This window comes from Motacilla alba, chromosome 1, assembly GCF_015832195.1.
Source record: "Motacilla alba alba isolate MOTALB_02 chromosome 1, Motacilla_alba_V1.0_pri, whole genome shotgun sequence".
Lineage (NCBI taxonomy): Eukaryota > Metazoa > Chordata > Aves > Passeriformes > Motacillidae > Motacilla > Motacilla alba.
Window position 1 is genome coordinate 38,104,033 of NC_052016.1, and position 13,735 is coordinate 38,117,767.

General features: G+C 51.0%; 1 protein-coding gene across 5 annotated transcripts in view; it reads right to left on the bottom strand.

The window, feature by feature from the left end:
- LOC119707578 (C-type lectin domain family 4 member D-like) overlaps window positions 1-13,735 on the bottom strand; it is an 18,344-nt gene continuing 4,609 nt past the window's right edge. For 2 of the 5 annotated variants that reach the window (XM_038152800.1, XM_038152791.1), the window contains exons 4-10: window positions 11,996-12,088; window positions 10,845-10,996; window positions 10,486-10,540; window positions 2,158-2,250; window positions 1,681-1,832; window positions 1,313-1,449; window positions 1-613 (exon numbers count right to left, since the gene is read on the bottom strand). In XM_038152800.1, coding sequence (XP_038008728.1) covers window positions 466-613; window positions 1,313-1,449; window positions 1,681-1,832; window positions 2,158-2,250; window positions 10,486-10,540; window positions 10,845-10,996; window positions 11,996-12,088 — 830 coding nt within the window. In that variant the 3' untranslated portion in view covers window positions 1-465. Of the gene's footprint in view, window positions 614-1,312; window positions 1,450-1,680; window positions 1,833-2,157; window positions 2,251-3,602; window positions 3,705-4,618; window positions 4,782-4,832; window positions 4,880-4,938; window positions 6,180-9,525; window positions 9,763-10,485; window positions 10,614-10,844; window positions 10,997-11,995; window positions 12,089-13,735 lie in introns of those variants that run through there. The other 3 variants (XM_038152808.1, XR_005258794.1, XM_038152815.1) reach the window with 3 other exon arrangements.

Here is a 13,735-nt window from a genome sequence, read left to right on the forward strand (position 1 = left end):
CCAGAGCTCAGAACGTTTTTCATTGGTGTGATATTGTCTAAGATTTCAGAATTTGTTCAGCACAACCAGTACAGCTAGAGGACATCTTGTGTGTGACTCAAAAAAAAAACCAAACAGCTCTACTCAAGGAGACAGAGAACATTGAATCTTGCGATATTTGTCTTCCGTTCCAGCATCTTCCTCCTGGAGAAGTCCATCTCTTTTCAGCCAGAGGCTGCTAGAACCACTCAGAGAGAAGAGGACACAAGAGCACAGGAGATGCTTCAAAGAGCCTGAGCCTCCCTGTGTTACCTGAGCCACCACATGCACTGAGGATGCTGGACAAGGCTCATGTCACTTCCACACACATGGTCCCACCCCACACAGTGAAGATGTGTCAGAGCTCCCCACCCTTCCCAGCACAGCCAGAGCTGTTCCCAGCTCGCTGCTGAGCTCCCAGCTTTGCTCAGGACAGGGGTATTTCCATCACACAATTACTGCTGCTGCTTCACAAATTCGATAATGCGGGACATCTGGTTTGACATCATTCCAGTTGTTGAGGGTTTCTTCAGGCATATGCCTTACAGTGCAGTTCTCATCATGGCCATCATTTGGTTCTCCTGCACGCCAGAACCTGGGACACAGACAGGATTGTTACTCCCCGGTGTCCACTGTAAAGCACAGCAGGAAAAGGCCACAGTGGGATGAAAAATTTGAAAAGAAGGGACAGAAATTGCCAATGCTGATTCATGGACTGAAGCAGTTCCCTTCCTCTCAAACCATATCCCACTGGCACCAGTGACACATGGAAACCTGCCTCCTTCCTGCAGCCTTCCAGCACAAGAGGGCCCTGCTCCATCCTGCTGAGGGGAACTGATCACCACCACTCACCCCACGCAGCTCACTCCCAGCAGAGGCCTGTGCTGGACTCCTGGGCAAGTTTGTTCTCCAGAAGGACAGCCCTGGTGCTTTCTCCCTGTGTTCATTTTTCTTTCCATTAATTTCAGCAGAGACCATTTTGTGCATATAAGTGCTGTTCAGGCCAGGCAAGGCTGTTAAACTATTAAGGGTTCTATCTGATTGCCTACAGCAAAGATTCCTAGGTCATAGGTAGTTCATTTTTAACCAATTTCGAGCACAGATGGGATATTCACACATGTTCACACATGTGAACCTGGTGTCCTACAAAGTTCTTTCTTGCAGCATCTTTGATCTCCAACAAGGCAGTGGAGTCACAAGCCCCTCTCATGCACCACCTGAACCTCTCACATCTCTCCTATTTTCTTTCCCTACCAGGGGTGACACCAAACACTCTTCATGCACAGACACTCACGTTGCTGTCTCATTGTATGGAGTCTTGTCCACCCACTGCCACTGGCCCTCCTTCTTCTCAAACAGACCAATGTAGAAATTATCTCTTTTAAGCTGTTGATTTTTCTGCAGTTGATTTTTCAGTTTGGAGAGGAAATCCTGGCAGTCAGAGAGAGAGTGAAATGTCCATGAGTGGCAGGACTGAGCACAGAGAGGCATCAGGAGTCCCTGTGGGGTGGGGCTGGTGGCAGAGGGGGCTGGTGCTGCAGAGATGCAGACAGGACCTTCCCCGTACCCTTCCTGCAGGACACGGAGGGGCTCTGAGTCCCCTCCAGGGCCCAGCACTGTGGCTCTGCCTGCTGGGTCCCTCTCTCAGCCCTGTGCACTTACCTGCTCTGCCTTGCTGCTGATCACCACCAGCTGGGAGCCCATCCCACCGCAGTTCTGTGCACTCTCAGCACAGTTCATTGTATCACTGGACAGGAAATAGCAGCTTCCTTGAAACCTTCTCCAGCCCTTGGGGCAGCACGTCCAGCCTCCGTCTGTGCAGGGAGAGGACAAAGAGATGAAGGCTACTAACAAGAGATGGTGATTGCAGAGATCCAGGTTTTCCAGGGACAGTGTTCATGTCCTCCTCAGTGACTTTTCCTGACAGAAAATGCTTGAAAAAACAGGGATAGTACAGACATTTCTTCCCATTGCTTTGGGGTATGACCAGTGAGTTTTGTGTTCCTAAAGCTGTGGTAATCCTTGTAAGGAGATCTCAGGTCTCCCCAGAGTTCTTTTGGGGATGTGGTTTGACTTGTCCTGGTACAGCCTCCTGGAGGCCCTTAGCGCCAGGGAAGAGGGGACATTGGGAGGACTGACCTGTGCCTTGTGGCACCGCTGAGTCGCACTCCCACTGCGAGAACTGCTGCTGCAGGGCTGAGGGCTGGTCACTGCTGTGGCAGAAGGGAACCACTGCAAAGGGAGAGGAAAAGCTGCAGAATTACCCCTTGCTCCCAGCTCCTCACACAGCATCTCTGGCCCCTTGACTCTCCTTCCACCATTTCCCCAGCAAGCACTGTCCCAGCTGTCACCTCTCCTGGCCCACACCAGTGGCACAGCTGCCTTCCCAGCCAGAAAGAGACCAAAGTCTTCCAAGTCAGACAGCACAAGGACCCCTGGAAGCACATCCCCCTGGGGACATGCCACACACACGGCACGAGTGAGCCCTCCCAGCCACAGCCACTCTGCCATGCACAGACCCACAGCCCAGCTGCCAGTCTACAAAGCAGCCTCTCACTGTCACCCTTTGTCTCTTCCTCAACTGCACAGCAACAGGGACTTGGAGGAGTCACCCTCAGCTGGGCCTGTTCCATCAGCAACACACGGTCCAGGTGAAGGGAATCACTCACGGCTGGAGCTGCTGAAACCAGGGTGCAGCATAAAGCCCTAGGACTTCCTAGCTCCACTTTGTGGGGAATAATGCACTCTTGGAGACAGGCCACAGCCACAATCGCTAGGAATTCCTAGCAACTCAGACACTCATCAGAAGTATGGATTAGGAGCTGATCAGGGTGCGCTTACCAATCCAGATGCCTATTTTCATCAATCATTTAATTCAGAACTATTTTCACTTATGAGCAGAACAATCCTAGTGGCTCCAGTGCCTGATTAGTGAATTGCTGTAATGGAAGAAGGCTCAGAGGAGATGGACAAGGGCCATGCCTGGCTGAGCACCCCCATTGCCAATAAAGGTGACCTTATCCCTACCCAAAGATCAAGGATGAGAAGAGACATGACTTCTGGTTTAGTCCAGCTGAGGGATTTGACCTGCTGTGCAGCTGCTCATCCCTGTAGGGATCCAAAAGGGTCAGTGTCTTCCTCAGATAGCCATGAAACCTCTGTTGGCTGAGAGACACTGGTCCTGCCTTAGCCTTCCTGGGGAAGCAGGATAGGAAATCACTGGCTCACAGTCCTCTGGAAAGACTCCCATCAGAGAAGAGCTGTCCAAGGCCTCAGCTCATGCAGACTGAGAGGGACTGAGGAGCAACCTGCTCTGACAGCCTTGCTGCCACCACAGGCAGTTCCTTACACAGCCAGCTTATCCAAGAGATCTGCCTTATGCCCAGAGATTCAAATGGTGGGTTAAGAGCTACAGAGATGTTCTCACAGAGGTCAAGGCTGCATGAGAAGGGATCTCTCACCTGTGTTTTGGTGAAGGGCATTCTCCTTGTGTCAGAGAGACTAGGATGTGGGTTTTCCACCTGACCAAGGGCAGGCAGCTGAGCCCTTCATCCCAAGGGACTTTAAGACACCCTGGTACTCACCAAGCCAGAGGCACAAGGCCACGAACGCAGCTTTGACTGCAAGGGCAAAAATAAGGAAAACCCAGATGTTCAGCCAGGAGCAACCTCTCTCATCTGCTGGGGCTGAAAACACAAAGCAAGAGGGAGCATGTCCCAGGCCAGAGTTAGGAGCAGGATAACCCAGGGGGCCCTGTACACTAACACCCTGCTGCTCCCTTGTTCCAAGGACTGGGGAGCCTCACAGGTGCTGGAAGCAGGTCCTTCTGCCTGTCCCTAGCAGTGGCTCAGAGCCACAGAGAACAGTAGCACAGGGGCTGCCCTCAGGCTGCTTTTTTATTTCCCTGTTTATCACAAGACCTGCCTGTGTTCTGCCTAACCCTGACTTCCCCCTGTGTCCTGTCAGACCTCCTTTCTCCTCAACACATCTTCCTGCTTGCCTTCCATTACCCTGTCTGTCACTGAATGCTCTTTCTGGATCTCCCTCCTCTTCCTCTCTCTTTAGAGCTTCTTTCTCTCACTACCTGCCTTTTGCCTCTGTACCGTGAGCCCCTTTCTGCAGTGGCACAGTTCCCCAAAGGAGTGACTGCTCAGCTCAGGGTGTGCACAGCCAGACACACAGAGGCATTGTTTCCACAGGGGGAAAAGGCACTTGGGAGCTCATGGCAGAGCCCTGGCTGGGTTGTCCTTGGGGACAGCAGAGATGGGAGCAGGGAGTTGTGCTCAGCGTGATGCAGAGAGCTTTAGCAGGGCAATGACAGAAGGACAGCACCCTTCAGCCCCATTGTTTCCAGACCCAGCACTGAAGGGAATAGCAGGGCACGCTCTGCCTGGACTTCCATTCCCCTGGCTCTAGGAAAAGGTCATCCTGCCAGCCTGGGCACTGCCCCCTTCCCTCATCTTTTGCTTGGCTCTTGTCCTAAGCCCCATCTCCTGGCAGGAGATCCAGGAACTGCACCATGCCCAGGATCCATCCCAGCCCTGTCTTTCCCCAACCCCTTTGACAGGAGGACAGAGAGGAAAAAAGGTTTGGGGGTTACCTGCACTTCCAGGACTGACTCTCCCTTGGCCATTCATCCTCTCTGCAGGAGGATCACTCTTCTCCAAGGGTCCCTGTTACCAGTGTGGCCACAAACAGCCTTCCTCCTGCACAGGCCACCTCTCACACTGGTGAGCAATCTTCACAGGCTCTAATCTGATGTGCTGAAAAAGCCATATCCTGGGTGAACCCACAGCACATGGAAATTGAGGAACTTCCATCATTACCCTGCCAGCACACTTCAAGCAACAGCCAGTGCAACCTAGAAAGTCACCAAGACAAAGAAAACAGATGAAGGGGAGCATCTCTGCAGCTCACTACCTCTCCCTTTGCACAGCCTCAGGCACTTCCACAGGTCATGCATGGCCTTCCCTCTCTGCTGCCTGCTCTCTCCCGCTGAGGCTCCATGTGTGTGAGAATACATCCACGAGCAGGTATATTTGGCATTTGCTAGCAGAGGGCCAAGCCCACTGAGCACAGCCTGCAAAAGGGAGCCTAAAATGAGAAGAAAGCATATCTGTGGCTGAGTCTGGGCAGTGCCCATGTGCATCCTGAGCCCAGATATCCTGAGCACAACAGAGAACTTGCCTGTACTCTTATTAACTAATTCCTTTAGAAGTGTGGATGGAGCTTTGGGCAGTGCAGTTCAATATGCCCTGTCTTTGTGGGGCTGGAGAACAGAAAGGATCAGTTGATGGTGCTGGAGTCCCTTTGCATGACAGATCAGGAATTTTGCCTTGGTTATGACTACAAAAGCTGCAGAACTACGTTGTGTTTCTGGAGTTCTCAAGGAGGTCTGGATTCCTGTCCAGCAGCCTCATACTCCTAAGGATATCCCTAAGGATAAAGGGTCCTGACTGGATCCCAATGTCCTCTGAATGGACTGAGATGGGAACTCAGCCTTTGCTCTAGTTCCATCAGCTGGTTTCTCCCTGTGATGAGGAATGCATGGGTGCAGAGACACAGGAATAGGAGAGCTCATAGCAGCAGCACAGGCATTTCAGCTGAAGCACCAGAAGATCAGGGCACAGAACTGCTTACAAGGGAGGACAAGCCTGAGCTCTCTGTAGAAGATATGCTCTGATTCTGTTACTTTGTGCACAACAGGCTGCAGGCAGTGTCAGAGCCTACATTTCTAAACAACTTGATGTACCTAATATTCACAAGCTCTCACCCCACAGAAAAACACATTCACAAAACTTGTGCAACCTCCAGTCTCTCACCAGCCCCTCAGGGATTGCAGCAGCAAGAACACATCCCCTTTGTGGAAGCAGAGTTTCCCCTGGTCCCCACACACTTCCTGCTGGAGATGTAGGGTTCATGAATATCCGTAACTCTTCTAGCAGCCTTTGAACCACAAGTGAAAGCACAGGGTCACTGCAGAACTGTGGGTCTGTGTCTGCTACATGGCACTCAGTACCATCATCGAGGTCACCCATGGCACTCAGCTGCCAGGGAGCTTCTTACAGACAGAGGTGGCCAAGCTGCAGAGCACCCTGGCCTCGGTGGCCACTTCCTTCCCACTCTCCTCTCTCAAACTGTTCTTGCTTCTTCTAAACTTTGTTTTCAGACTGTTTCTTCTGTGTCTCAGAAGCCTTTCCTAATGCCCTGGTTACTGTTAAGCTGGTGGTCATGTTCTCCTTTAACAGCCTTGGTTTGGTGCAAATGCCCCCTGAAATAGTTGCAGCAACTGAATTCACACGGCTGTCTGCATTCACACTCCTATTTCTATCACTTGCTGCTGTCCAGGCCATCTGACCAACATGAAGTGGCATGGGTAAGGCTGGAGAGGGTCCCAAGTACAAAGAACAGCAAGAGTGCTCCTGTTCAGAAATGAACTTGGTGGAGGACGTTCTCTCTTTCTCAGTGGTTGATGGCAGTTCCTCCATCAACCTGAACCCCCTGAGCAGTCCTGCTGTGCAGTTTTCTTGAATTCCAAATGATTGAAGGGAAAGACTTATCTGCAACAATGACATAAGGGCAAGTAGCCTGGAAGGAGATACTAACAAAGCGAAAGGCAGAAAGCACAGCAGAAGTGCTGGCAACAGGGACAATACAGGAAGAGAGAATCAATCCCAGAGAAAGTTGTTCCCACTGTGCCTGGTTGCTTTGCCCTCTCACAGCCTGGAAACCAGCCCCACAGGCCTGAGCCCCAGCAGTGGGTGGGGGACAGCTCACACTGGCAGCTGTGAGGCTCTGCAACTTGTGCTGCAGTTTCTGAGCTTTGTTTTCAGCAGGAAAGATGAAATAAATGCAGGAGGACACTGGAGGTTCCTTTTCATGGACCTTTGGGAGACAGGGTAAGGAGGACGCCAGGAGGAAATGGACTCTGCTGGCTCTCACACTCCCCAATGAAGCTGAACTGCTGGGGAAGTAGAGGCTGGGTGCCAGCTTATCTGCAGTAATTCTGAGACGTTGGGATGCAGGATCGTGTGAGAAGGCTGCAGGGCAAAAGCCAGGATCACAAGCAGAGGCTTCAGGAGGGCAAACACTGGCCAATTTGAGCATTTGTTTGCAAGACTCCCTTGGGAAGACTCCCACTTGGATGTTCTGCTTTGGTATTGATCCCCACCCTGTGGGAGCCTGTGTCCTTCTTTCCAAGACATCTGTTCAGCCAATATGTGGGAGCACCAACTTAGAGAGCCTCTCCAGCCCACTGTGCAGCACCTGCAGTCTCACCTGGGCAGCAGTAGCAGGACACAGAGTGAACGTGCCCAAGACAGAGAGGGAATATGGCCTTTTCTCTGGAGAGCCCCCAAAGGCTTGGGGACAATGCTGGATTGTTCTCTGCAGGTTGTTCCTCACGCAGCTGACCATGCCACTGACCATGTGTCCTAGGAACTGACAGGAAATAGCCAATCTCATTGCAAATGCAGTCTTTGCCAGGCAGGAGTAACTGAGAGAAGGTTCCCAGGCCCTGACAAGGCAAATGGAGCATCTTTGGGATGGACCTCCTTCACATGAAGAGAGGCTGAGTTAGAAGTGTTCAGAGCAGAGGAGGGAGGGATGCTACCAACTGCCTGGCAATCAGTCTTCCACACAATATTCCCTCTCAGCCAAGTGGGGATGCAGGCTGCAGCACTCACACCCATTTCAAAGACCCTCTGTGTGTATCTGCTGGCCTCCCCGTTGCCCTCAGGATGAGGTTTCCTCCATCAGGCCTCTTATGCTTCAGCTTCAGATATTTGGAGACAATGGCTCTCATTGCTGTAGGAGATGATTCCAGCCCTGCTGCCTTCTGGAGATGGACCAAAGTTCATTCCTCTAATGCAAAGACTCAGCCCCATGGGGAGGAAAAGGTAGCAACAAGTCTAAGAGCAGAAATTGCCCTGAAAGCTTGAGAATGGACAAGCCAAGAGGCCAGGAGACAAGCTGGGAGGACAAGTGATCTGGGAACTAGAGAAATGAACTCAAAACTAGAGAACAATACATCCCTGGAAGGTAAATGCATGCAAATGCACAGTGGAGAAGCAAGTCAACATGCAAATAAACTCTGAGGGAAGTGGTTAAAATGCTGCTTTGCAGGGACAAGCTTGTCCCCTATAGAAGTCCCAAAACCAGAAGACTTGTCTGGCAGTGGGTCTCCAGGGGAGGCACATTGACTCTGGGTCTAGATGTGTGACTTAGGGGGACTGAAGGAAGTCATATTGTGTTCACAGCCAGAGAACTGGGCTTAGGCAGAGCCAGCAGGGAATGAGAGTAGGTTGAGGCAAAGAGAGAGAAATGCCATAAAGAAATAGGTTAAGTAGGAGCTGTGAGGAAAGGTAAGGCTTGGAACAGGGAAGAGAGCAATGGAAGAGGGGAGAAGCATCACAGGCCCAAAGAGGCCCTGAAGAGATTGGTGATCATGTTCCCACCACAGGACACCAAGAGACATCAACTCAAGCGGCATCAGAGAGGGAGTACGTTCTGCATGAGATACACATCTGCACTGGGAAGCTGGAGAGGACCTGGACACCAGCAAAGGGAAGGGAGGATGTTTGCAGCATGGCACTTCTCCAGTTCCCTGGTACCACCACAAGTCTCTGCTGACAACTGCTTTCTCACAGCTGCCTCTGACACTTGTTCACATCTGCTTGTGTTGGTGACTGTATCCTGTGGAATGAAGTCAAATCCCTGCAAGTGTCAATACTACAGCAGTGGAAATAGCCTTGGGGAGAGGGACTTTGTATGCAAGAATGTTGTGTGAGGACAAAGGGGAATGGCTTTAGACTGGCAGATGGCAGGTTGCAATTAAATATTGGGAAGGAACAGCGGATCCTTTCTACTGTTTTGAAGGTGAGGGGGTTAGGCACTGGAACCAGTAGCCCATAGGAGACATGTCCCAACTCTAATATGTTCAAGGCCTGGCATGATGGGGATATGAGCAACCTAGTCTAGTGGAAGCTGTCCCTGCCCATGACCAAGGGGACTTGAAACTAGATTATCCTTAACAGTACCTTCCAACCCAAACCGTTCCATCATTTGTGGATTATACCCAAACAGCTTAGAGATGGAAAAGGAAAGAGAGATATGCACCCAGAGCACAGGGTCTTTCTTCATTAGTCTGATCCTGTATTTTCTCTTGTCCAAGATTTCAGAATTTGTTCAGCACAACCAGTACAGCTAGAGGACATCTTGTGTGTGACTCAAAAAAAAACCCAAACAGCTCTGCTCCAGGAGACAAAAGGACATCGAACCTCTGGATATCTGCCTTCCGTTCCAGCATCTTCCTCCTGGAGAAGTCCATCTCTTTTCAGCCAGAGGCTGTTGGACCCACTCAGAGAGAAGAGGACACAAGAACACAGGAGATGCTTCAAACAGCCTGAGCCTCCCTGTGTTACCTGAGCCACCTCATGCACTGAGGATGCTGGACAAAGCCGATTTCACTTCCACACACATGGTCCCACCCCACACAGTGAAGATGTGTCAGAGCTCCCCACCCTTCCCAGCACAGCCAGAGCTGTTCCCAGCTCGCTGCTGAGCTCCCAGCTTTGCTCAGGACAGGGGTATTTCCATCACACAATTACTGCTGCAGCTTCACAAATTCGATGATTCTTCAAACTCGAGCTGATGTCATTCCAGTTGTTGGGAGGTTTTGTATGCACATGCATTACAGTGCAATTTTCACCAGTTAAAAAGTTTGGTTCTCCTTCTCGCCAGAACCTGGGACAGAGACAGGCTTGTTATTCCCAGTGTCCACTGTAAAGCACAGCAGGAAAAGGCCACAGCGGGATGCAAGACTTGAAGGGAAAAGACAGAAATTCCCAATGCTGATTCATGGACTGAAGCAGTGCCCTTCCTCCCAAACCATAACCCACTGGCACCAGTGACACATGGAAACCTGCCTCCTTCCTGCAGCCTTCCAGCACAAGAGGGCCCTGCTCCATCCTGCCGGGGGGAACTGATCACCACCACTCACCCCACGCAGCTCACTCCCAGCAGAGGCCTGTGCTGGACTCCTGGGCAAGTTTATTCTCCAGATGAAGGCACAGCAAGGACAGTCCTGGTGCTCTCTCCCTGTGCCCCATCTCTTTCCCTGCATTTCAGCAGAGGACATTTTGTGCATAAAAATGCAGTGAATGCAGGTCAGGCCAGGCTGGTCATCAGGGTTCTGAATGGTTCTTGCTGCCAGCAAGTTGTAGTTCTTTCTATGCCTACAGCATTGATTTCCATGGCACAGATAGTTAATTCATAACCAATACTCAGCACAGATGGGGCCATGTGAACCTGGTGTCCTACAAAGTTCTTTCTTGCTGCATCTTTGATCTCCAACAAGGCAGTGGAGTCACAAGCCCCTCTCATGCACCACCTGAACCTCTCACATCTCTCCTATTTGCTTTCCCTACCAGGAGTCACACCAAACACTCTTCATGCACAGACACTCACGTTGCTGTCTCATTGTATGGAGTCTTGTCCACCCACTGCCACTGGCCCTCCTTCTCTGCAAACAGACCAATGTAGAAATTGTCTGGTTTAGGTTCTTTAGATTGTTTTATCTGCTCAGAGAGGAAATCCTAGAAATCAGAGAGAGAGTGAAATGTCCATGAGTGGCAGGACTGACCATAGAGAGGCATCAGGAGTCCCTGTGGGGTGGGGCTGGTGGCAGAGGGGGCTGGTGCTGCAGAGGTGCAGACAGGACCTTCCCCGTACCCTTCCTGCAGGACACGGAGGGGCTCTGAGTCCCCTCCAGGGCCCAGCACTGTGGCTCTGCTTGCTGGGTCCCTCTCTCAGCCCTGTGCACTTACCTGCTCTGCCTTGCTGCTGATCACCACCAGCTGGGAGCCCATCCCACCGCAGTTCTGTGCACTCTCAGACCATGACATTGTATCACTGGACAGGAAATAGCAGCTTCCTTGAAACCTTTTCCAGCCCTTGGGGCAGCACGTCCAGCCTCCATCTGTGCAGGGAGAGGACAGAGAGATTAAGGCTACTAACAAGAGATGGTGACTGCAAAGATCCAGGTTTGTCAGGGACAGTGCTCATGTCCTCAGGAAAAGTGACTTTTCCTAACAGAAAGAAAGTTCTTGAAAAAACAGGGGTAGTACAGACATTTCTTCCCATTGCTTTCGGGTATGACCAGTGAGCTTTGTGTACCCAAAGCTGTGGTAATCCTTGTAAGGAGATCTCAGGTCTCTCCAAAGTTCTTTTGGGGATGTGGTTTGACTTGTCCTGGTAGGTGGGGTCTCACCCCCAGATTGGTGTGACCCCGAAAGATGGAAAAGTCTCTCCTCCAACTCGTGCCTTCAAAGAAAGACACAATAGTCCTCTGTTGTCCGGTCTCAAGGCTCTTTATTGTTGGTTATCGAAAAGATTTTTCTTCTGAACTGCTGTGACCTGTTCAGCAGGTCAGACAAAAGTACACAGCTCTCTTAGGGCGTTGGTGCTATTTTTTATATTATATGTTATTTGTTATATGTTTATATTTTTTTAATGTCTACTATTTATACTGAATAGAGACTTTTTATTCTAAGTTAATTTGTGAGTGTTAATATTACTAAAGATATGGAGTTTAGGAAGGAGAAAGAAGGAGGACAGGGCACACTCAAATCCCTCCATTTTAGAATTCCTGACTCTCATGTATAAAACTTGGACCCCTGCGGACAAGGCTTTAAACCCCCTTGTACAGCACTCAAAAATTTTTCCCTTCACTTTGTGATTATCTCTACTATGCTACCTAAACTTGTGTGGCTTGTGATTCTTCATATAGAGTTAGTAATTTGCTCCAGGGGCTTAGATCGAAACCCCACATCTCTTTGGCTGCATGCCAGGGTCTCAGAACCCCCTGCCAGCAGCTCTGGCCATCCAGGGCACCCAGAGGATGTCCTGGGTTCACACACTGGTACAGCCACCTGGAGGCCCTTAGGCCCAGGGAAGAGGGGACATTGGGAGGACTGACCTGTGCCTTGTGGCACCGCTGAGTCGCACTCCCACTGCGAGAACTGCTGCTGCAGGGCTGAGGGCTGGTCACTGCTGTGGCAGAAGGGAACCACTGCAAAGGGAGAGGAAAGGCAGCAGAATTACCCCTTGCTCCCAGCTCCTCACACAGCATCTCTGGCCTCTTGACTCTCCTTCCACCATTTCCCCAGCAAGCACTGTCCCAACTGTCACCTCTCCTGGCCCACACCAGTGGCACAGCTGCCTTCCCAGCCAGAAAGAGACCGTCTTCCAAGTCAGACAGCACAGGGACCCCTGGAAGCACATCCCCCTGGGGACATGCCACACACACGGCACGAGTGAGCCCTCCCAGCCACAGCCACTCTGCCATGCACAGACCCACAGCCCAGCTGCCAGTCTACAAAGCAGCCTCTCACTGTCACCCTTTGTCTCTTCCTCAACTGCACAGCAACAGGCACTTGGAGGAGTCACCCTCAGCTGGGCCTGTTCCATCAGCAACACACGCTCCAGGAGAAGGGAATCACTCACGGCTGGAGCTGCTGAAACCAGGGTGCAGCATAAACCCCTAGGACTTCCTAGCTCCACTTTGTGGGGAATAATGCACTCTTGGAGACAGGCCACAGCCACAATCGCTAGGAATTCCTAGCCACTCAGACACTCATCAGGAGTATGGATTAGGAGCTGATCAGGGTGTGCTTACCAATCCTGATGCCTATTTTCATCAATCATTTAATTCAGAACTATTTTCACTTATGAGCAGAACAATCCTAGTGGCTCCAGTGCCTGATTAGTGAATTGCTGTAATGGAGGAAGGCTCAGAGGAGATGGACAAGGGCCATGCCTGGCTGAGCACCCCCATTGCCAATAAAGGTGACCTTGTCCCTACCCAAAGATCAAGGATGAGAAGAGAGATGACTCCTGGTTTAGTCCAGCTGAGGGATTTGACCTGCTGTGCAGCTGCTCATCCCTGTAGGGATCCAAAAGGGTCAGTGTCTTCCTCAGATAGCCATGAAACCTCTGTTGGCTGAGAGACACTGGTCCTGCCTTAGCCTTCCTGGGGAAGCAGGATAGGAAATCACTGGCTCACAGTCCTCTGGAAAGACTCCCATCAGAGAAGAGCTGTCCAAGGCCTCAGCTCATGCAGACTGAGAGGGACTGAGAGCAACCTGCTCTGACAGCCTTGCTGCCACCACAGGCAGTTCCTTACACAGCCAGCTTATCCAAGAGATCTGCCTTATGCCCAGAGATTCAAATGGTGGGTTAAGAGCTACAGAGATGTTCTCACAGAGGTCAAGGCTGCATGAGAAGGGATCTCTCACCTGTTGTGGGGTTTCACCCCCGGATTGGGATGACCCCGAAAGATGGAAAAGTCCCTCCTCCAACCCGTGCCTTCGAAGAAAGACTCAGTAGTCTTCTGTTGTCTGTTCTCAAGGTTGTTTATTGTTGGTTATCTACAAGATTCTTCTCCCTGAACTGCTGTGGCCTGTTCAGCAGCTCAGACAAAGGCACTCTGCCCTCCCAGGGGGCTGGTGCTATCTTTTATATCATATATTACGTACTACATGTTTATACCTTTTCCCCAATGCCTACTATCTATATTGAATGGTGACTTTCTACTCTAAACCAATCTGTGAGTGCCAACACCACCAAAGACATGGAGGTTAGGAAGGAGAAAGAAAGAGGACAGGGCACACCCAAGTCCCTCCATCTTAGAACTCCTGACCCCCATGTACAAAACTTG